This window comes from Ceratotherium simum, chromosome 7 (genome assembly GCF_057802395.1).
Source record: "Ceratotherium simum simum isolate JZ-2026a chromosome 7, ASM5780239v1, whole genome shotgun sequence".
NCBI lineage: Eukaryota > Metazoa > Chordata > Mammalia > Perissodactyla > Rhinocerotidae > Ceratotherium > Ceratotherium simum.
Genome location: NC_141906.1, coordinates 29,368,783 through 29,391,053, shown reverse-complemented (window position 1 = coordinate 29,391,053; position 22,271 = coordinate 29,368,783). Strand labels below are relative to the sequence as shown.

Sequence of the window (22,271 nt, the reverse complement as noted above, 5' to 3'; positions counted from 1 at the left end):
AGGGTGGTGCTCTCCTGCCCAGTGACAATCTGTGGAGTGGATGGCCCAGCTAGAGTGCATTCTGGGTGGATGTTTCTCCCCCACCCCCCGCTGTGGGAATTTGAGGGTGAGGACACTAGATGGGGTGAAGTCATCTTCTAATGCCCTGGCTGGTCCCTTCTAGGTCTCTGATGATGAATACACCAAACTTCTCCATGACGGGATCCAGCCTGTGGCTGCCATTGACTCCAACTTTTCCAGTTTCACCTACACCCCTCGCTCTCTGCCCGAGGATGACACCTCCATGGTGAGCTGGGCCTCCTCACTGGACTGCGGAGGTGGAGGGTGTGCAGCTGGAGATTTAAGTTAGATGTGCATAGGAACTTCCTGGCAGGACAGAGTCATCAAGGAAGGCTATAGAGTCTCCCTCAGAGATGAGGCGGGCATGTGGTCTGCCAGCATGGACCACAGGGCCTGCCAGGGCCAGGACTAGATGATCGCCGAGGGCTGCTCCAGCACCAAAGATGCCCAGGGCGCGTGGCCTCGGGTTGGCACCTCCCTCCCTGTTTTTTTAAGATTTCGTGTGAGCTTGGTTCCAGGAGTTCTTAGCTCCCGTATTTCTGAAAGTTCATGGCTCTGAGAATGCTCGGCTCTACCATTTTATGGTTCTCCAGTTTAGATCTCAAGTTCTAAGACTCCAAAATTTTGGAGGCTTCAAGGAGGACCAAGACAGGGGCCCCATCTTGAAACTGACAGTTCCTCTGCCCCCTCCCTCTGCCCTCTCCAGGCCATCCTGAGCATGCTGCAGGACATGAATTTCATCAACAACTACAAAATTGACTGCCCGACACTGGCCCGGTGTGTGCCCCCAGCCCACCCCCCGGCTCTGAGTGCAGACAGCCCTGGTCCCTGCCTCTCTCTGTCTGCTAGTCTCACACCTGTCGTCGCCAGCATTCTGGGAAGGGGTATCTGAGGACGACTAGGGGAGGCCCAGTCTTGTGGGGGAGGGGAGGATCCATGAGTGAGAGGCAATCCCCAGACACTGGGACCATGAGGAAAAGGAAGGAATGGGGCAGGGCAGAGCCTGAAGGGCTTCCTGGAGGAGGAGAGCCTGAGGCCCATCTGCTGCCCTCTCTCCTCCCCCAGGTTCTGTTTGATGGTGAAGAAGGGCTACCGGGACCCCCCCTACCACAACTGGATGCACGCCTTTTCTGTCTCCCACTTCTGCTACCTGCTCTACAAGAACCTGGAGCTCACCAACTACCTCGAGTGAGTGGCGGCACTCCCCCATGTGGTAGCCGCTGGGGTCCCCTTCCCGGGACGGGCACTTGACATGCCCCACCTCATGGGACCCTCTTAGCTGCTGGTGAAGAGGGTTCATAGCCCCATTTTCCGGGCGGGAGTTGCTTACGGTTGCATGCCCAGGGAGTGACGGGCCAGCCAAAGTCCAAACCAGGGCTTCTTTCCAGGAAGGGGACCCCAGTGTCCCGAGCTTCTGTCTGGGTGGACATCTCCTCCAGCCGTCCTTCCTCTGGAGGCTGAGGAGGGAGCTGTGGCTGAGCCTCTCCTCTCTGTCTCCCACCCAGGGACATGGAGATCTTTGCCTTGTTTATTTCCTGCATGTGTCACGACCTGGACCACAGAGGCACAAACAACTCCTTCCAGGTGGCCTCGGTGAGACCCTGCCCTCCTCACAGTGGGCGCCCTCCCGGGTGTATCTGGGGGTCTCACCCCTCCAGCCTGAGGAGTGGTGGGAGCTGTGAGACCAGGAGCTGGTCTTAGAGCCAGGAGGTGGCTCTCCCAGGCTGTGCACTGGGCTCGAGATGCGGGGGGCGGGGAGGAGCAGGGTGAAGCTGGGCCTAATGTGGCAGGCGGTCATCTATGTGAGGAGTGATGGAGTCTTCCTGGGCTTTTCCAGAAATCTGTGCTGGCCGCACTCTACAGCTCCGAGGGCTCTGTCATGGAGGTACCATCCTGCCCGATATCCCGTCACCATCATCCCCTTAAGGCCAGTGACTTGCAAAGTTAGACTGTGACCAGCTCCTCCCGTTCCCAAACCCCGCTCTCCAGAGAGGCTGTGAGAGCTGCAGCCCCCCTCGGGGCATGTCTGGCTCCTTTTCCTGGATGGGCTTGGAGGGGTGCAGGTGCGAGTCCGGCTGCAGGCTCTGCCCGAGCCCAGCTTTGCGAAGGGAGGACTGTATTTAGCATGTTTTTCCTTGCGTGTCTGGGAACACCCCAGCACCCCCTCCCTGCCAAGCCTGGGGCGGGCTTCATGCCCATCACACACAGCTGTGCCTTAGGTTGTTTGGTTTGGGCCTGCCGCACCCCCCTAGATGGGGGCTCCTTGGGGCAGGGACAAAATCTGAGACATCTCTGAGTTCCCTGCACTTGGCACAGGGTGTGGCACAGAATGGGAGCCAAACTTCCAAGGTCACCTTGCCCCATGCTGCCCCATGCAACACCCCTCCAGAGACTGCCCCTGCTTGTATACCCCCAGAGACGAGGGGCTCACTCCCTCCTAGGAGGCCTGGTGGCAGCCCTGCTTCTGCCCCCCGCGCCCTGGGGTCAGCCTGCTCCTCCTCCGAGTGACAGCCCTTCAGCCTCAGGAGCCAGGGCCTTGCCCTCATCTCCTCAGTGCCTTTCTTTGTCAGCAAACAAATGTTGGCTGCATGAATTAGTGTCGAGGACTCCGAGGAGTCATTTCAGGATTGTTCCAGCTCGAGAGGCCCTCAGAGTGTATCTCGTCATGTCCCTCCATGTGACAGCTGAGGCCTCTGGGGCTCAGAGCCGGCAGAGACTTGGCCAGGGTCACACAGAGGGTCAAAACAGAGCCCAGAAAGGGACCTGGGACCCCTGACTCCCCATTTCTGCCTGCTCCGCTCACCTTGGGGGCTGGGGCGGGGCCGGGCCTGCTCCCTCTCTCGGGGTCCATGGTGAGGGGAGCCCCCCGCCCGGCCGGGCTCCATCACTCCTCTCCCCCCAGAGGCACCACTTCGCTCAGGCCATCGCCATCCTCAACACCCATGGTTGCAACATCTTCGACCACTTCTCCCGGAAGGTGATGGGGCTGGGGTGAGGGCGAGGGCGTGGGAGCCGGGAGCTGGCCTGAGACAGGAGAGGGAGCCAAGGGGCGGAGGCTCCTCAGGGCCAGGGGAGTGGGTGGGGTGTCTGGCCGGAGGCTGTGATGGCTATCCCCGCTCCACCTCCCACCCCGGCCCAGGACTATCAGCGCATGCTGGACCTGATGCGGGACATCATCTTGGCCACGGACCTGGCCCACCACCTCCGTATCTTCAAGGACCTCCAGAAGATGGCTGAAGGTGCCTGCCTTTAGTCCTGGGCCTCGGGGTTGGGGAAGAACCAAGACAGGGATTTGCCTGGAGAGCAGCATCCCCTGGGGTTCAGACCTACCCCCACCAGCATCAACCCCCCAGGCAGACACAGCACCAGCCCTGTGGCTCGCATCCAGGGGCTGGAATTCCCTGAACCACTTTGGGGTGGGCCCTGGGGTCCTTGCCCTCAGAGAGAGGGAGCTAAGAGGCTGGCGCCTCTCTCTGACCCCATCCTCTCCCCAACAGTGGGCTATGACCGAACCAACAAGCAGCACCACAGCCTCCTCCTCTGCCTCCTTATGACCTCCTGTGACCTCTCTGACCAGACGAAGGGCTGGAAGACCACGAGGAAGATCGCAGTAAGTGCCACCCCTCCCTGGGAAGGCGCAGGCTGCACACTCGGCCCGGCTGGGTGTGGCTCCCTGAGCCTGAACACCCTCTCTGTGCTGAGCTCAGCCTGGCTGTATTTTGGGGAGACAGAAGGCTAGACCACCTCAGGGTGACAAATGACCTCAGAGTGACAAATGGGGAGGTTCAGAAAGGGACGTGGACTTGCCTGGGGTCACACAGCAAGTCAGTGGCTGGTGGAAGGTGGGCCAGAACCCAGCCACTCCTCGCCATCTGGGGCCACCCCCTGCCAGGCTGGGGATGGTGAGGACAGGCCCTGAGGTGGGGCTGAGGGATGCCTCGTTTTGCCCCCTTGGGAGTGGGCTGTCAGAGGACTCGGGTGGATGGATCCCACTGGCAGGATGTGACGAGAGTGTTGGCCTTTCAGGAGCTGATCTACAAAGAGTTCTTCTCCCAGGGAGACTTGGTATGTGGGGAGTGACCTCAGGGTGTCCCCAGTGGGAGAGGGCTCCTGGCCTGGGGCCGGGTGGGGGCTGCATTATCCTGACCCTGGTGGCTGACGGAGGCAGAAGAGGGGCAGGTCTGACAACTTGGTGCCCGCAGGAGAAGGCCATGGGCAACAGGCCGATGGAGATGATGGACCGTGAGAAGGCCTACATCCCCGAGCTGCAGATCAGCTTCATGGAGCACATCGCGATGCCCATCTACAAGTGAGTGAGCTCGCGGGGACCCTCCATGGGGAGCCTGCTGGGGACCCTGCACAGAGAGGGTGGGGTGGGACGGGCTGGCTGTGGCCACCACAGCAGACACAGGTGCTGGGCTTGGCCTGAACCAGCTCCATCTGATCCACCCCACTGCCTCTGGGCACAGCTGTCTCCTACTTTGCCCCTAAATGGGCCCCTCACATGGTCCACTATGGAAAGAGGCTGTCGTGTCCTCCTTGAGCGTCCAGTCCTGCACCTCACACTCTTGTGGAAGTTCTCCCTGGGGTACAGCCTTAATCTTTCTTGCTGCTCACGGTCTGACTTCTGACCTCTAACCCTCCCCCATGCCCTCAGGCTGCTGCAGGACCTGTTCCCCAAGGCCGCAGAGCTGTATGAACGCGTGGCCTCCAACCGTGAGCACTGGACCAAGGTGTCCCACAAGTTCACCATCCGCGGCCTCCCCAGCAACAACTCGCTGGACTTCCTGGACGAGGAGTATGAGGTGCCTCAGCTGGACGGCACCAGGGGCCCCGTCAATGGCTGCTGCAGCCTTGATGCTGAGTGAGCCCCTCTTGGACCCATCCCCGCCCAGGCCTCCTCCCACAGCCCTCTACTGGTCTGCCTGGATGCACTGGGACCAGAGCCACAGGTCCTGGGATCTAGACCAGGACGTCTGGTGTGACCCCGGGCAAGGACCGACCTTCCCGGGCCTCAGCTTTCTCGTCTGTAAATGGGAGCAAGACTTCAGCCTCACCGAGACTTTGTGATTTGTCCTCTGAGAGCACAGGGGTGACCAATGAGCAGGGGGACCTGCTCTGCGCCTCTGACCACACCTTGGCCAGTCCTCGCCAAGCCACTCCTTCTCGGAGGCAACCTGGATGGTTTCCCCTGGGCCCATTCCTGCCCCACCGGATCTGTGCCCTTTCCCCTCTCCAGGATCCTCATGAGGGGAGAAGGTGGGTCATCTGAGAGCAGAGGGTGGCCTCAGAAACAGTCGTCAGCTCTGCTGGAGGACTGGAAATAACCCCAGGGCCTCAGGTGCCCCTGACGATAGCCACTACACTTATGGTGGGGATGGGGACCTGGGGAGACGCAGGGGCCCCACGAGGAAGCTGCTGGAGGGGCATATCTGGGGAGAGGGGCTCAGGAGGAAAGCAGGATGGGAATTATGAGCGGGAAGGACCCTGGGCTGGGAGACAGGCCCTGGTGGGTCAGCAGGGCTTCGCCCCTGGCTGTGTGACCCTGGGCACGTCCCTCCCCCTGTCTGGGCGAAACAGGAGGGTGAGACAATCCGTTCTCTAAGACCCCTTTTAGATCAAAGTCCCCACAGCTCTGTGGAGTCCCAGGAGAGGCCGGGGAATGTGCCTGCTGCCCTAGGGTGGAGAGCCCATCCTGAGTCCCTCACTGGTCCCAGAGAGCACCCCCTTAGCCCAAGGCCCTACCCCGATCCCTGCAGCCAGAGAAGGACCTGGCCTCAGCCCTGGCAGGGCTTCTCACCTCTTCAAGGCCATATCCACCCGTGACCCGGGGCTTGGGAGACCCCATAGGGCCAGGCCACTTGGGTCAGCCTGGCTGCTGGCTTCTCCCGTCTCTGTTTTGTTCTGTACGTGGTGTGGGTGGGGGGAGGGGGGCCACCTGCCTTACCTATTCTGAGTTGCCTTTAGAGAGATGCGTTTTTCTAGGACTCTGTGCAACTGTTGTATATGGTCCCGTGGGCTGACCGCTTTGTACATGAGAATAAATCTATTTCTTTCTACCAACCCTCCCCCCTGGGGTGGTGTGCAGACTTTGTGGATAAGGTTGGGGGGAAACAGAATTGGGGGCGGCAAATGCCCTTTGAACTCCCTGGCTACCGGAGCCCCCATCCCTGGAGCCGAGCCCCTCTTCTGGGAGAGTCATAGACCTGTTAGGGTACCCTGGGCCAGTCCTGTGCCAGATGGTGGATGGCAGATGAGGAGGCCTGGGCATGGAGCAGTGAGAGGACATGTTGGCTGGCAGAGATTGTGCACTGGAGAGGGAGAACTGAGGGGCTGAAGCAATCAGAGAGGCTGCCTGGAGGAGATGGCCTGGAGCTCCTCCTAGACCCTCTGTCTGCTAGCCAACTGGTCATGAGTGGCCATACAGCCAGGGCCTGGGCCTCTGAACCCCCTCCTGGCCTCAAGGGTGCCTGTCTGTGTCCCCATAAGTCCCACATCCCAGTTTCTCTGAGTCCTGCCAAAAGGGGTCCCCCATGAGTCTGACTTTACACCAGATGCGGCCCTGAGCTGTGTCTGTAGAGTCAGTCCCCTGCTTTCCTGGCTGGGACGGTGTTTGCCTCTGCACCGACAGAGAAGGGCCAACTCCAGATTGGGGGCCATGAGGAGGCTCTGACTGACAAAGTCTCCAGACCCCATGCCCTCACTTGCCTACACCCCTCCCAGCTCCTCTCCCTGTTCATCTCTCCAGGTCAGTAAAGGTTGATATGTTAAGGGCCGGGCACTGGGATCTCCTTTTCTGGGGGAGGAAAGAAGGGAGAGCCAGGAGGAGATGGACAGGGCCATCCTGCAACCCCCCACAGTGCCGCCGGGGGGCAGCCTTGCCTTTGGGACCACGGAGCATCTGCATCTCCTGCCCCACAGCTTGTCGTGGTTTGGAATCTGCTCCTCTGGGCTGAGTGGTCTCAGGGCTTCCAGCCTTCCCCTGGGGGCGTGGGGTCCAGGCCCCGCCCCTGCCCGGCCTCTGCTTTGGGCTCCCCCGTCTGTCTCTGTCCTCTCACAGCACAAGACCAGGCTGACTGGTGGGCCCCAGGCGGTCCTCCTGGCCGAGGCTGATGGGTGGCTATTTTAACGGTGCCCGGCTGACTCCAGCATCATTGTGAGCTGACGGAGGTGCTCCTCTGTGTGTGACCCCAGCCCTGAATGTCATGTGTGTCCCTCTTCCACGAGCCTTTGGGCGAAGGGGAAGCACAACACAGGGCCTCACTCCCCCTCCTGTGCACCTGCTGTCTGTCCCCAGCCCAAACCTCCCTTGAGGCCATCGAATCCCATTCGAGGCCCATGCTGACATCCCTCCTTGCCACCAAATTGAGTGAACCACTCACAGATATTTCCTCATGCACGTGGGACCCTGTGCTGAGACACAGAGCTAAATTTGTCCTTGTTCCTGGCCTGGAGGGTCTAAGAGCCTGGTGGGAGAGGCAGATCCAAAGTCAGATGCAGGCCATGACAACCCTATGGGACACCTGGCCACGGGCTCCCAACAGGATCATAACCCTGAGAAGAACCACAGTGAGGTTGGAAGATGAGCAGGTGTTTTTCCACGGGCAAAGGCAGCCAGCTGCTGCTGGTAAAAGGAACTGCTCCGACAAATGTCCAGAGAAGGGGAGTGACTGGCTCTTGGGGAATGGGTGTTGTGGGTGGGGAGATAAGGCCAGATCATGGAGGGCCTCGCATGCCAGGCTGTGGAGCTGGGCTTTATTTGATGGGCAGTGGGGAGCCAGGGGAAGGTTTCAATAGGGGAAGGGCTCAGACATGCATGTTAGAAAGATCCTGCTGGAGAGCAGAGAGGACTGCAAGGGGAGGGGCTGGGCAGAGATCATTCTAGGGCTGATGCTCGGTGCCCTGGGCTGGGCGAGGGAGGGAGGAATGCAAGACCTGAGGGACTGGTGAAACTTGGTGACCAATTGGAGGGGGCGAGGGCAGAGGGAGGACTGGGGGTGGCCCAGAAGGTGGGGTCCATGCGGCCCCATGAATGGCCCTGGGTGGCTGCTCAGCGCCACTCTCACCTGTAAGCAGGTATTAGGTGGAGCCTCTGGCAGGAGTTGAGCTCCCTGGGAAGATGGGCAGGGCAGTGGCTTGGAATGCCAGGGGAGGATGGATGGGAGGATGGATGGGAGGATGAGTGAGAGGATGGATGGGAGGATGGATGGGAGGATGGGTGAGAGGATGGATGGGAGGATGGATGGGAGGATGGATGGCAGGATGGGTGAGAGGATGGATGGGAGGATGGATGAGAGGATGGGTGAGAGGATGGATGGGAGGATGGATGGGAAGCGGGCTGTGTCTCTGCATGGAGCCTGCAGGCAGCCCTCACAGGTCAGAGAACACAAGACTTGGCCCCATGGCTTCTTGTAGCTGCCCTGCCCTCCCAAATTAAAGGTTTCATTTTACACAAAACCTCACAATGGTCCTGTAGGGTAGGTACTATTATCTCATTCTGTAGCCAAGTAGCCTGAGGTTCAGGGAGGTTAAATAATCAGCCAAGGTTGGGGTGTGAACCCTGCCTGCCTCACTCCCCTCTAAGGGCTCTTTCTCTAGGATAGGGAAAGGAGACTCAGGTGGGCAGGGTCTCAGTCGGTCTCTGCAGGACTGTCATGGCGGGTAGGGTGGTGAGCAAGTGGATTGAGGCTCCAGAGAGGGATCTAGGATCAGCTCTGTGTGCCTGCTTTGCTGGGCCAGGAGGGGCATGAGAAAACGGGTGATGAGGATGACGGCTTGTAGTGCAGCCCCTGGCCACCAGGTGGCGCCCAACCTATGCTGTCCTCAGCTCCCCCGAGATCCAAGAAGGGTATATGGGAATGTGTGTTGTGGGGGCTAACCTCACTCCCTTCCACCATACATGCCCCTCTCATACAAACACGGATGGCTTCTCACACAGACACACGCACACACAGACACACACTCATTCTCTTTTACACACAGACACATTCTTCACACTCTGCAGACTCCACGGGGGAAATGGGAAATGTTTCTGAGGGACTCCAGCTTCTTTAGCTGCTCTCTGAACAGGACTGAGTTCCCTCAGTTCTACCTGAGACCCCATGTGCCCTGGGGGTGTCTGACTGCTGAGTGGCCTCCCTCTGCAGGAGGATCCTGAAGGCAGGGCCAGCCTTATGATCAGGGGTGGGCAGAACCCCTCCTCTGCACATGAAGTAACTAGGAGAGGGCACTGCAGGGAAGGCCCTGCGCCGACCAGGCCGGAGAGTCAGAGCAGGATGGAGCTGGAGCGTGAAGGGGCATCAGGAGGAGGCTGGGACTCAGGGGGGTCTTGGAGTTGGGATGAGGAACTGGAACAGGAGGTGAGGGCATTGCAGAGAGACCAGGAAAGCAGATTGAGAGGTGCAGGGGCTGTACCCAAGGCCTCAGGCTGCCCTCACTGCTCAGCCTCCCAGGGCTCAGTCTGCTTGAGAGAGGATGGGGAGGGGTGCTGTTTCTACAGCCTCAGCTGCAGTCTCCTGGGAGGGGCCGGGTGCAGGGATGTGAAGGGGTTAGGGGTCTCCTCTGAGCAGAAGCTGGGTCCCCAGGGAGTGGGGCAGCTGCTGCACCAAGGGTAGACTCTGGACAGCACCTGGGGAGAGAAGGGAGAGCTGGGGTTGAGGAGGGAATGAGGGGAAGGGCGGAGGGGGAGGCAGCATGGCTGGTGTGGGGAGGATGGAGAATGTCAGGGGAGGCCTCCTGCTGACAGAGACTGGCACCGCTGGGTTCTCTCTCCTGAAACACAAAACAGAGTCATCACCACACACCGAGCCTGCTCTGCGTGCTATCCCTCCACGGCTTTCCTTCCTCTCCTAGCAGGGTGAGCCGAGATTCCTCACCGGTCTCGGTTTTCCCATCCGTAAGCTGGGATGATGAGTCCCTGGGGAGGCCTTCGGGATACAGGAGGGTGTGCTGGGAGGGAGGCCACGTGCTTCTGGGGAGTTTGTGTGACTGAAATGTGTGCACAGGCGGCACAGCCAGACTGTTCTGGAGGGCATCGTAGGATGGGTCCGCACAGGAAGCAAAGTGCACCATCAAGGATGAAGATCGGCCGCCCGGGTGTGAGAATCACACCTTCCTGCCAAGATGGCTGCCACTCTCCGTTCCTAAATCATCCCTGGAGAAACTGTAGGACGGAGCAGGAAGCATGAAATTTAGGAACTAACAAAAATAGCCTGGGGTGCAGTGGGGTGAGGGCGTTGGGGAGATAAAAGCGAGAAGCTGGGTTGGAGGAAAGCGCTTGCCTCGCCCCATGTTGCCTTGGACCATCAGTCGTCGCCTGCCCCCCACCTCTGCACAAACTCCAGGTGCTTCTTCATCTCCTCTTGGCAGTAGCTGGAGGAGAAGAACCTCCCTTAGAGCAAAAGGAGCTGAAGGAGCATCCTCAGGGGCAGATGAGGAAACAGACCCAGAAAGGGCAGGGACCTCTAAGATCACACACCAGCCCCCATTTCCTGGTCCAGGGTTCTCTCCCCGTCCCAGGGACAGCAGGCTTTGCTTCCTCGAGTCACCAACCTCAGGCCCCACCTAAGACTCGGCCGCAGCCCAGGCCCTGGGGAGCTGGCTGTTTCTGCCACATCACCATGCCCCCGCATCTGTCTAGTGCTGGGGACGGGGCGGGGAGGGTGCGGCTCAGAGCAGCTGGCCCTTTTTTCACATCTGCCTCTGCTCCATTCTGGCCCTCAGCTCAGATCTCCGGGCACTGCGTGTCTGTTAGGGGAGTGTGCTTTCTCTCCTCAGCTGGACTGGGAGCCCTGCAAGGGCAGGAACAGACCTGCCTTGGCTCTGCTTTCCCACATCCCTCCTCAGAGGTGGGTGCATGGTAGGTGCTCAATACAGCCATACAGACTGATAGAAAGGGCAGAGTCAGGACCCCAAGGCGTGCAGTGCTCAACACTGAGCGGACCACTTGGGGGAGACCCTCTGAAAATCTCCAGAACTTTCTCTCTATGCAGCCCTTTCGTCTCTGGCACTCCGCCCTGTAAACTCTAGCCAACCAGCCTCTTCAGACCTTAACTCCATCTCCTCAACTCTGGGAGATTCCGGGCTTCTCCTGGGCTCCCCCTGCCTGCGCTGTGGTCTCTGTGGGCAACGGCAGGGCTGACCGCGTGTGTCAGCTGCCTCTTAGGATCCCGTTCACTGCCTCATAGCCAATGCCTCGAAAACCTTGAGTTCATACATTTTGTCCATTTTGTTGTTGTTGTTATTTCAGGCAGGAGAGTAAATGTAGTCTTTATTACTCCATCTTCAGTGGCAATGTAAGTCTGTTGTATTAACTTTTATTGCAGTATAGTACTCCATGGGTGAATGTATTTTGAGTATTCCATTGTATGGATATCTATTTTTTTTATCTATTCCTATTGTTGATTTAAATCTTCAAGCTTCCATCTGGGACCATTCCTTTCTACCTGAAAACACCCTGTTGGTATTTCCTTGAGTGCAGATCTGCTGCTGATGAATTTTTCTGGTTTTAATAGTTTGAAAATGTCTTTGTTTCTCCTTTATTCTTGAAGGATGTTTTTGCAGCTACTGAATTCCAGGTTAGGAAGTGTTTTAAATCTTTTAGCGCTTTGAAGATAGCATTCTAGTCTCTGTTGACGTCCACTGTTTCTGAGGAAAAGTCGGCTCTCCGTCTTCCTATTGCTCCTCTGAGAGTAACGCGTCCCTTGCTCTGGCTGCTTTCAAGAGTTTATCTTTGCTTTTGGTTATCAGTATTTTTATCGCAATGTGCTTAGGTATGGTTTTCTTTGAATTTATCCTGCTTGAGATTCATACTGTGTCTTGAATCTGTGATGATTTTCCTTTTCCTCGATTCAGTCTTCATCAAGTGTAGATAAGTGCATTTCCCATAATTCCCAATGCATGCTAAGAAAGTTCTACAAAATTATACTGAAATCCTAGGGTAACAAGAAACAATGATGCAAAGATGAGGAAAATATTTTAAATCAACCACTAGATTCTCGTCCTTGGGGTTCGAACTCACACCCCTCCTGCAGAGAGGAGAAGGGTCATCAGTCGAGAAGGGCGGTCTCTCTCCTTAGCTCCTGCTCTATAACCAGGTCTCTGCCCCTGACCAGATCTCCCTACCTGGAATCAGGACTTTCCACCCTCTGGTGGCTGGCGAGAAGGAAAAACGACTTTGTCTCTCTAGTTTAAGTTTTGCCTTTAAATCAACACTTACATTTTAATGCAGAACAGTATAGTATTTCATTGTTTAAGACTTCTCCATATCAGAATAGGATTTTGGATTTACCATTGAAGGAATTCCCTTCATGACAGTAAGCAGATCCCTGAGTGCTGAGTTCTAGTGCAACAGAATAAAGAATAGCCAATGGGCAGCCAGGGTCCCCCTGCCCCGGTGGATTTCTTGCTCTTTGCTTTGACCATTGGGCTCCAAGTGCACCTGTATGAGGAGCAGGGAGCATCAGGGAGCGACCTTCACACTTGTATCTCTATCCCGAGCAGCTCATTGGCTGTTTCCGTGGTGAAGCAACGTGGAAGCGCCCTGTACCTGGTCTGGGTAACCGTTCTCACCAGTCTTTGCACCCGGGCGAACCCTCTGCGATCTGGCCCTGCTCACTGATCCATATATCTTTCCCGAATTCCAGATACAAACATCCAATTGCCCAGTCCCTTCTAGATTGCTTTCCTGTGTTACAGATGCTGGAAAACTAAAGTAACATTTCCCACACCCCACTATAGCTTGGGCTTCCCATGTGAGCTGGGTTCCATTTAGAAGGTGTCCCCGATAAGCCATGGAGGTAGAAGTACATAAGGGCACTGGTGGCTGCATGCAGGTAAATGAGATCACCTGGAAGCAGCTGTGACGGAGGTGTCTGGGTGTCCTAGGGGCACCCAGGAAGGAGTTTCTAACAGCTAGCCCCTCACATAGGTGCCAAGCAACAGGTGGCATGGTGGTGATGTTTCCACTAGAAAATTCCCCTGGTGTGGCTGGGCGTTTCGGCTGGCTGCATCGCCCCTGACCTTCAGCCATGCAGCCCTGAGCCTCATTCTCTTCTCCTTCCACTTAAACCTGTGTGGACTGTGGCGGGTACCAAGAACCTCAGCTGACAGCTCTCTCAAAGCACTGAGCCCATTGGTCGTAATTGCCCGTCTCTCCTGATAAAACGTGAGCTCCTTGAGGGAGAGACTAAGTCTGGCTTATTTCTGTATCCTTAGCACCCAACACAGAGCCTAAGACAGGGTACATGCTCAGCAAAAATTGACTGCTTAAATGAAATGTCAGTCATTATGAACCCAACCCGAGCGGCTGTGTCCCCTGAGGAGCCTGGGCTGGCCTGAGCATCTTGAGGAGCATCTCAGGAGCGATCACGGACATGCAAGAGTTACCTCCTTCCACTGAGGAAAACAGTCTGCTAGGTGATGCCGTGCTGCGTGACGAGCAGTCAGGCTCCCATCAGAGGAAGTCGTGTTCACAGTGGAATCATGCTGCGTGACCAGTGCTGCGTGTCAATCGGACAAACGGGCTTCCAGGCCCCGGGCAGGCGCCAGGATGCACAGCGACATTCACCACGAGTGGGACGTGTAGTAGTGGGGCAGAGGAAAATCACCAAATTTACGTTATAGCATCATCCAGTCAATTTTAAAATATCACCAGTGGAAAATGCCTCCCTAAGGAAATGTCCCTACGTATCTGTTTCCATCTCATCACGTGATCTGTGACTCCTTACCCTTGGGTCCTCCTGGTCACCAAACACAGGCCCCCAGTTTGTGTTCGTTCTTGTTCTCTGAGCAGTTTTTCATGACGCTCTTCAAAGCTGCGAGATGGGTTTACAGAGACCCTCTGGTTGGCTGACAGGTATCTCAGCAAGAGAAGCAGTGGGGCAGCAGAGAGCGATGCGTAAGGGTGTGGGGTCTGGCGTCAGGCAGACATGGATCAAGTCTCTGCCATTTCCCTGCTGTGTGACTTTGTGCCAGGCACTTACCCTCCCTGAGTCTCAATTTCCTCATCTGTAAGATGGAATAATAAACCTTCTTGAAGTGGTTATGACGATTAAATGAGAAAAGGCATGAGAGCCTTTGGGCGCTGTCAAAGCTGCCAGATTTCTGAACTGCAGAGCTTCATCCTATTGCATTTCTGGGAAAGAGGACTAAACTTCATCTTTGGTAAAGGTGGAGGGGTCAGAGGAGCGGGCCCAGGAAGAAAGCTTTGGCGTCAGACACAGAAAGGGCAGGTTCTAAAGAGTTTGAAAGAGGTGACTGTGGCATTCTGGGTCAGCGTATTGAATTGTGTCCCCCAAAAGATACGTTCAAGTCCTAACCCCTGGTGCCTGTGAATGTGACTTTATTTGGAAATAAGGTCTTTACAGCTGTGATTAAGTTAAGAGGAGGTGCTTTTCAGAAGAAGGAAATTTGGATATAGAGACACAGGGAGTAGGCCATGTGAACATGGAGGCTGAGATTGGCGTGATGCTGCCATAAGCCAACCAATGCCAAGGACTGCCAGTAACCACCAGAGGCTAGGAGGGAGTCCAGGAAAGAACTCCTCTAGAGCCTTCAGAGAGAGCATGGCCCTGTCAACACTGTTATTTTGGACTTCTGGCTCCAGAAATTTCTGTTATTTGAAGCCACCCAGTGTATGGTACTTTGTTATGGCAGCCTGAGGAAACTAACACAGTGGGTAAGGCAGGGGAGAGGTCCCTCAGGTCACAGGGCAGATGGATTGGAGGGAGGAGGGGACTCAGCTGATCATTATTTTCCAGTTTTGGTGTCTTGGTTCCAGTTGGCAAGACCATCTGGGGCACACACAAACAACACCCGGCCCCCTTGCCTGAGGGTGACAACTCCTCAATGCAATCTATGATTTATGCTCCCGATGCTCCTTGCCCGTCAGGCCAGGGCTGGGGTCACCTTAGACCACATCCATCCCGGCTCTTTCCCCTTTCTTGTCCTGCTTGCCTCACTCCCCTACAGGTTGTTTCTGACAAGCACCCCCATCCCTGTCAGCCCTGCGGTCACCATCATTCAGAGTATTCATTGCACACTTCCCCAGGCCCCGCCTGTGCTGGCTGCTGGGGGTGGTGGTGCAGAAGCATTAAGGCAGGGCCCTGTCCCGAGGGAGCTCATAGCAACCTGGGTGAAACGTTAATTAATTGATTAATAAACTAGTTAATTAATGAATGAAACACATTTATTGAAAACATACTATGTGCTGCCCCCGGCCTTGGAAAGGCTGTAGAGAGATCAGCAAAACCGGACACCAAGCTTACAGGCTAGCTGAGGGACAGATGTCAATCAAACAAACTCACAAGCAAATGTGAAGATGCAGCTGTACCATCTGGGCCACTAAGGAAAAGTCGATGGTGCTGCCAGAGCCTCTGACGGGGGAGCTGACCTGGTCGTGGTGGGTGGGGGGTCTTAGCTGAAGAAGAGCTGCCTGGGCCAAGACCTGAGGTGAGTAAGAGTTAACTAGGCACAGAGGGGAGGGAACAGCAGGAGGGAGCACGGCAAGAAGGAGGGGCTTCAAGAAGGGCAGTGGAGAGGGGTCGCTGGGAGAGCATGAGAGAGAGAGGAGACTGTGTGTAGATGAGACAAGGGAGGCAGGCAGAGGCCAGGCTGTGTTGGGGAGTTTGGGCTTTTCCCAAAGGGAATGAACAGTAAGGATTTTCAGTAGGCAGGTGACGTGGTGAGAAACGGAGACAACCACTCTGGCCGCAGCGTGGAGAGGAGACTGGAGGGCAGGTTCAGGCTGTGGGAGGACCAGTCAGGGAGCGCTTGCGTCAGTTCAGGAGAGAATGTGGCAGTAACATGGCCCAAGGTCCCGGAGGATGGGGAGAAACACACAGATCTGAGAGGTGGCCTTGGTGACGGGCTGGGTAGGATGTGTGGGAGGGAGAGAAAAGGGTTGATGGTGACTCTCAGCTTTCTGGTTTGTGCAACTAAAAGGATGTTGGTACCATTTGCTGGGAGAAGGATCCCTAGAAGAAGACTAGATCTGGGGGAGAAAATCCTAGGTTCAGGCAAAAGTTCTTTGTAAACCATAATAGTTGCAGGAATGTCAGCTGTTACCACCTACTCATTCAAAAAATATGTAACAAATGCTTGCTACATGCTGGGCCCTGTGCCAGGTGCTGGAGGTTAAAGAGAAGGAAATTCACATTTGGTGCACAGCTCTGGGAGGCAGTGGCGAGGAGAGATTAAGATGCAAATCGTGATGTCGGACAGACTTGGTCCCGAGACCTGGCTCCACAGCTTACTGGCCGTACGACCTCGGACAAATCAGTTAACCTCTTTATGTTCGGGAACTTCTGTAAAATGGGATTGCCATCCTGTCCCCTAGAATGTTGTGTGGATGTAGTGACAATGCATGTAACACCGTTAGCACAGTGCTTGGCACACAATAAGTGCTTAATAAAAAGATGGTATTATTGGTTCTGTATGTAAGGCCCTGTCATATGTCATTCCGTCTAATCCTCGCAGCAACATCGTGAGGAGAGCATTAGCACTGCGTCTCATTTTACAGAGAAGGCAGCCCGGTTGACTGCCTGCCCAACAGCCTCTCCCCTCTTCCTCACCAGAAGGAAGCAGGTTTTGTCTGGGTGTCCGTCATGCCGTATTCAGGAAAGCTGGCCTCCTCTCTTGCCTCAGGGTGGAAATCCTGGTTACTCTAAACTAATCATGGTAATGCCATTCCCCCAGCCAATGACTGATTCAGGCAGTCATGTGGTCCATTCTGGCCCAGTTATGAACTCATCCAGTTGCCCAGGAATGTCCTGGTTTAGCACTAGTAGTGCTGAGTCCCAGGAAACCAGTCAGTCCTGGGCAAACTGGGATGACTGGTCACCCTACTAGCCACTTAGACCTGAGGAGAGGACTTCTACAGGGGTGTGTGTGTGTGTGTGTGTGTGTGAGGGTGGGCATCCAGAAAACTTTCCTTGCTAGGAATAAATGCTAAAGACATACATATTAGCAAAAGACCCAGAGGAGCGTCATCTAGAGAGCTGCACTTCTTCCTGGCAGCTGTTGGGAAGGGATGGGGATACAGACAAAACTCTGGGTGATTTATTTGTTCCTAACTAGTGTGTGCTGAGCGCCTGCTCTGTGCTTGGGAGTTTACATATGTCACTCCACTTAAACTCTGCAACAGCCCTGACCACTTTCTGGAAACAAATTTGTATCTGCAATCGCTAACACAGAAATTCTAAGACTACATTATGAAAACATAACCAAAAATGGCAACCGTTCTTTATGCACAAAGATGTTTACTGCAATATTATTTTTCAGAATTACTTTTTATATTTTATCAAAGATATGTAGGCACATGGTTAAAAAAAAAAAGCCAAGCAGTACAGAAGAGCTTATATGGTATAAGAATCCCCAGCTCTCCACCTTCCTGTCCCAGTCTGGTCTCAGGGACAAGCCCTCTGAACCACTGCTGCTTTCATATTGCTTCCTGCTGTAGACCAGACTAGGACCCCTTCAAGAGCAAACACTACTTTCATTTCTTTCACAGCCCCAGGACGTGGCCTTGGGACTGGCAGGGAGTGAGTATTAAGTAAATATTTGTTAAATAAAGGAAAAATCTGGGTGGTCAAGGGAAGGAGGGCATTGGAAGCAGAGAGAAAAACGTGGGCAAAAGGGCAGAGGCCCCTTCTTCCTGACTGACAGGACCCTCATCTAGTTCAGGGTGGCTCTGTCCCCTAAAATTGCTCACCTCCCACACTCCCTTGCAGCAAGTAGAGACCATGTGACCTGTCCTAGCCAAAGAGATATAAGCAAAAGTTGCTGAAAAGTTCCAGGAAAGGTTTTTAAAGGAGACCTGAGGCGGTTGGCATAACCCAGGGCCCTTTTTTGCTCTTCCTCATTCTTCCTTCCTGGAATAAGGATGTGCTGTCTGGAGGCTTAGCAGCCATCTTGCAAACACATTCTAAAAATGAGGGACCAAAGCACTAGAAGGCGCTGAATTTTCGAGGACATCGTTCAGCTCTACCCCAGCCTGAACTGCTCATCTCTAGACTTGATGTTAACTGAGACAAATAGTGCTTTTGTTTGTTTAAGATCATATAATTAGTTTTTCTGTTGCTTGCTGCTTCATGCGTTCTTAAGGGAAGGAGAAGGAAAACGAATAGCCAAAGTTGATGGTTGTTGATAGTACAGGGGATTCTGAAAATTTTCTGTAATAAAAAGTCTAAAAGAACTACAGAAATTAAAAATACATATAAGTCATCCTTGGAAATATGATTTTCAAAAAGTTTTGCAAGACATCTAGACTTCAGAGCTTGTGGCTATGTCTTGTGACCATACACCTTAACCTCTAAAAAGTCTGTGATTTTGACTGGTCATTTTACACTAGTGATGACATTTAAATTGACAACTCGGTTTTGGGGGGAGGTACAAATACCTGTGAAATTTCTCTGTTTCACCAGAAGGGGATCATTGGCATGGCATCTTCCTCAATATTCATGAGGTAAAATAAAACCACTCTGCAGACCTTCTTGTTCAAATAAAGAGTTTGAGAGTTTTATCTGATATAAATTAACAAACTAATGGGAAGCTAAGGGCAGAGGTTGGTGACCCCATGTGGAGCTCAAATATGAGCCAACCAAAGGGAGGCAAAATTAATATCCATGGATTGGACACTTCTTGTGCCCCACCTCACACCCTAGCAGTCCAATTTTGAGTCCAGCTGTTGCTGCAGCAGCGGGATCTGTGCAGGCTAACCCAGCAGGGCTGGGCCGCAACTGACTGGGTTTCTCTCGCTTTCTGCCCAGGGCTCCTCTGAAGCCACAGAGGGACATGCCTATGGGAACTCACAGACACTCACGCATGTGAGGCCTGAATGTGGGAGCCATTAACACTCCAAGGGGCAACGCTTGACGAACAGGGGATGAGAACCAGTGGATAAATGCTCCTTAGTTCTGAGACGCACTTCAGAAGGTCCTGTGGGATCAAACCAACCCCTCGGCTCAGCCTTGCACTGGCTTTCCCTCCCTCTCTGGCGCTAGCTCCCCAGGTCCTGTAGTGACCAACTCATCCCAGTTTGCTTGAGACTTCCCTGATTTTAGCAACGGGTGTTGGGGAAGCCTTCAGTCCCCAGCAAACTGGGATGGCTTGTCACCCTACACCCTGCCTCACTCCTGCACTCTGGGATCGCCTCCCAAATAAATCCCCTCTAGCAAGTCCTTGTCTTGGGCTCAATTTTCAGAGAGAGCCAAGGCAATGACTAACCGTCTGGGTCTCGCTGGGGTACCTGCCTGTCTCAGAGATCTGTTTCTAACTGATTTGAAACAAGGACATCAAGTTGCAGCTGGCGAAGAACATCTACAGAGCATTGGGAAGTGAAAAATTGCAGTTTTTGTTTCCTATTGTTGTGAATTATTGTCTAGTGGATTTTGCCAGATAGATATTCATGGACAAGAATCCAGACAACACAGGTGGAGTCTTATCTGTGAGCCTGTCAACAGTCAGAGCAAATGGAAGGGTCTGGTGCTTCTGTCTCCTGGAATGAATGTTTCCAGTTTCTGGGTTAGAATTTTATCTGTTTCGAAGCTGGAGTGTTTTCTTTCTGTTTGAATTAAGGCCCAGCTAAGTGAATTTTCCCTAGAGGCTCCAAGAGGCAAAGCTCTTGACCAGAGCAGGTTGTTTTCCCCCAGAAACAGGGAACTACTGCCCCCTAGAGGATAAATATGTGTGTGATGGTTCAGGGAAGCTGCGAGCAGCTGTGTGATTTTCTCACGGTATGCATGGTTTCTTCTCCTTAGGGACAAAAACACTACTGCTTAATCTTTCAATTGTCTGATAATTTCACAGTTTCTTCTGTTGTTTGAGTTGGAGGTTTGCTCCCCTTGTAAAAGCCCAGCTGCACTGTGTTTGAATTAGTGTGAATTAAGGGATTGGGAGTGAGGAACCCAAAGGAACTCCCATAGAGATTTGAGCTTGCTTGTTTCTGGAGGATTGATCTGGACACCCCACAGATGACAATGAGTTTGATAGCAAAGATACTTTTGGATTAATTAGGCCTCCTCTGTAGATTTGTAGAAAACACTTCTACAGTGTCTCTCAACCCTAGTGGACTTCCTATTTGTATTGGTTTCAAGAGATCACTGAAATAAATCTTATATAACTATATAAGTGATACCGCTCAAGACAAGGTTGACATGAGGGAAACCGTATTGTAGAAGAGAAACCCTACTGTAACTTTGAATGACCTCTGACTAACTAACCCAGCCAGATATGCACCCTCTAGGAGATCTAACTGCTCTGTAGATTTTAGGACCCCTGCTTGTGCATGTACCTCCAGCTGCGATAAGATGATAACTTTGTTCTTTTGAGTTCCTTAGGAATGGGATAACCCCCCGAACAGAGAGTCTATGCTGATAGCCAACATCAATGCAAACTGAAAGATCTGGTGTGGCGACTCTCAGTCTGTAACACCAGAAGGTCAACATTCCTACCCCCTCTCCAATAACCCACTGGCCTATATAACTGCTGTAAGATTTTGTGCCCCCTTAAGATGGTTCTTTCGGACACAAGTCAGCCATCTTCCCTCTTGCTAGCAAGCTGTAATAAAAAGCCCTTTCTTTCCTACCTCCTTGCCTCTTGACTATTGGCATGTCTTGCAGCAGGCAGACAAACTCCCTTTTTGAGCGGTAACATAAGCTTATATAAATCTAGGATAAAGGGATTCATTCTTTCCCAAGGGGAAAAATTAAGAAATCAAGCCACACCTCCAATACTTCAAATGTGCTAGACCCTTACGGAAAGCCCTCCAGGCTGAGAGAAAAATAAAAGAAAATCTTCCAATCACAGAACACCATGTTTACAAGGAGACTTGAGCTGTAAATTGCACTCTGTAATTTATGTTAATACACTTAAACAGATTAAACAAATTAGTCTTCAAAGGGAAGACTCTTTTAATGGTTTTCTACTTAGAAAAACGATTTTCAAGTGAAAAAATGAAACTACTCAACTGAGTATTAAAACTTTTGGGTAAAAGGTAAATTTTATATCCTCATAAGAATGAAACAAAATATGCGTAAATAACCTTGGATAATAAGCTGGGTTGTTAATATAAATTTCACACTATTCCTGTTTTCAAATCTAAGCCCTTTCTTCAAAATGTTTTTGGACAGGAAATGGGAAAATCTAACTTTGGTTTAATTCATGGTTCCTGCTGAGTTACAAAATAAGTATGCAGATCAGGCCCAATGATATGCAAATTCACTCCAGGCCAAAAATTGGTATTCACAAAGGTTTTAAGAAACCCTCAGTACTAAGACTTCTAATCAAAGTTCAGAGAATTCCATTACTTTGTAAAATAAATATAAGGAAGCCCTTGATCCCCTCTGCCAAGTGGTTTGTGCAGCCACAGCCTAGGTGCTTCCTCCCAGGGTCTGTGAATTGCGGGCCTTCCTTTCATTGCTGTCGCACCGGACACCACCGCCCAGCTTGCATTTTACCGAAGACAAAGAGATTCCGCATAGTCTTCATTTGAATTCTGCTGGGAACCCCCAAGCTCCCTCATTTCGTCTCCAGAGTTCCCTTTTTCTAAAGTAATTTGTCCCTTGTTTAATTATCGGGAGAATATTACCGGTAAATGGCAATGTGTACAAAAATCACTGACACTGCTCTTCAACTTTAGTTTTAGTCTCGTCAAGAGTTTTTCCTGGGGCGGCCCCATGGCTTAGCGGTTAAGTGCGTGCGCTCTGCTGCTGGCGGCCCGGGTTCGGATCCCGGGCGCGCACCAACGCACCGCTTCTCTGGCCGTGCTGGGGCTGCGTCCCACATGCAGAAACTAGAAGGATGTGCAACTATGACATATGACTATCTACTGGGGCTTTGGGTAAATAAATAAAATTATAAAAAAAAAAAAAAAAAAAGAGTTTTTCCTGCCATTTTTTATGTTGATGACCCACCTCTTTCCCAAGTGAAGCGAATCAAGCTGTGGGCCTGCCTGAGAGTTCCAGATTCGCCTCGGAAGATTTGTGATGCTTTGGGCTCAGAAAAGCTAGGGTTAACATGCACACCACGCCCCCTGGTGGCCACACACGTCTACTGCTTGCGCTATTAAATGCTCATGAGCAAACTCCGTTGCTGGTACAACTCAGAGAAGCTCCTAAGTGTCTGCTTGAGGGCTGGACCTTTCACTGCCCTGATTCAAATGAACACCTTAGCATTTTCCAACCTGTACACAAAGCTGCTCTGTGGATGGGAAC

At 53.2% G+C, this 22,271-nt stretch overlaps 1 protein-coding gene across 2 annotated transcripts in view; it reads left to right on the top strand.

Moving 5' to 3' along the window:
* PDE2A (phosphodiesterase 2A) overlaps positions 1–5,984 on the top strand; it is a 91,914-nt gene extending 85,930 nt beyond the window's left edge. For both annotated transcript variants that reach the window (XM_004433957.3, XM_087433404.1), the window contains 11 exons: positions 164–286; positions 767–837; positions 1,126–1,248; positions 1,566–1,653; positions 1,898–1,945; positions 2,963–3,037; positions 3,200–3,299; positions 3,558–3,670; positions 4,087–4,125; positions 4,263–4,369; positions 4,718–5,984. In XM_004433957.3, coding sequence (XP_004434014.1) covers positions 164–286; positions 767–837; positions 1,126–1,248; positions 1,566–1,653; positions 1,898–1,945; positions 2,963–3,037; positions 3,200–3,299; positions 3,558–3,670; positions 4,087–4,125; positions 4,263–4,369; positions 4,718–4,928 — 1,098 coding nt within the window. In that variant the 3' untranslated portion in view covers positions 4,929–5,984. The remainder of the gene's footprint in view (positions 1–163; positions 287–766; positions 838–1,125; positions 1,249–1,565; positions 1,654–1,897; positions 1,946–2,962; positions 3,038–3,199; positions 3,300–3,557; positions 3,671–4,086; positions 4,126–4,262; positions 4,370–4,717) is intronic.
* The last annotated feature ends 16,287 nt before the right edge of the window (positions 5,985–22,271 follow it).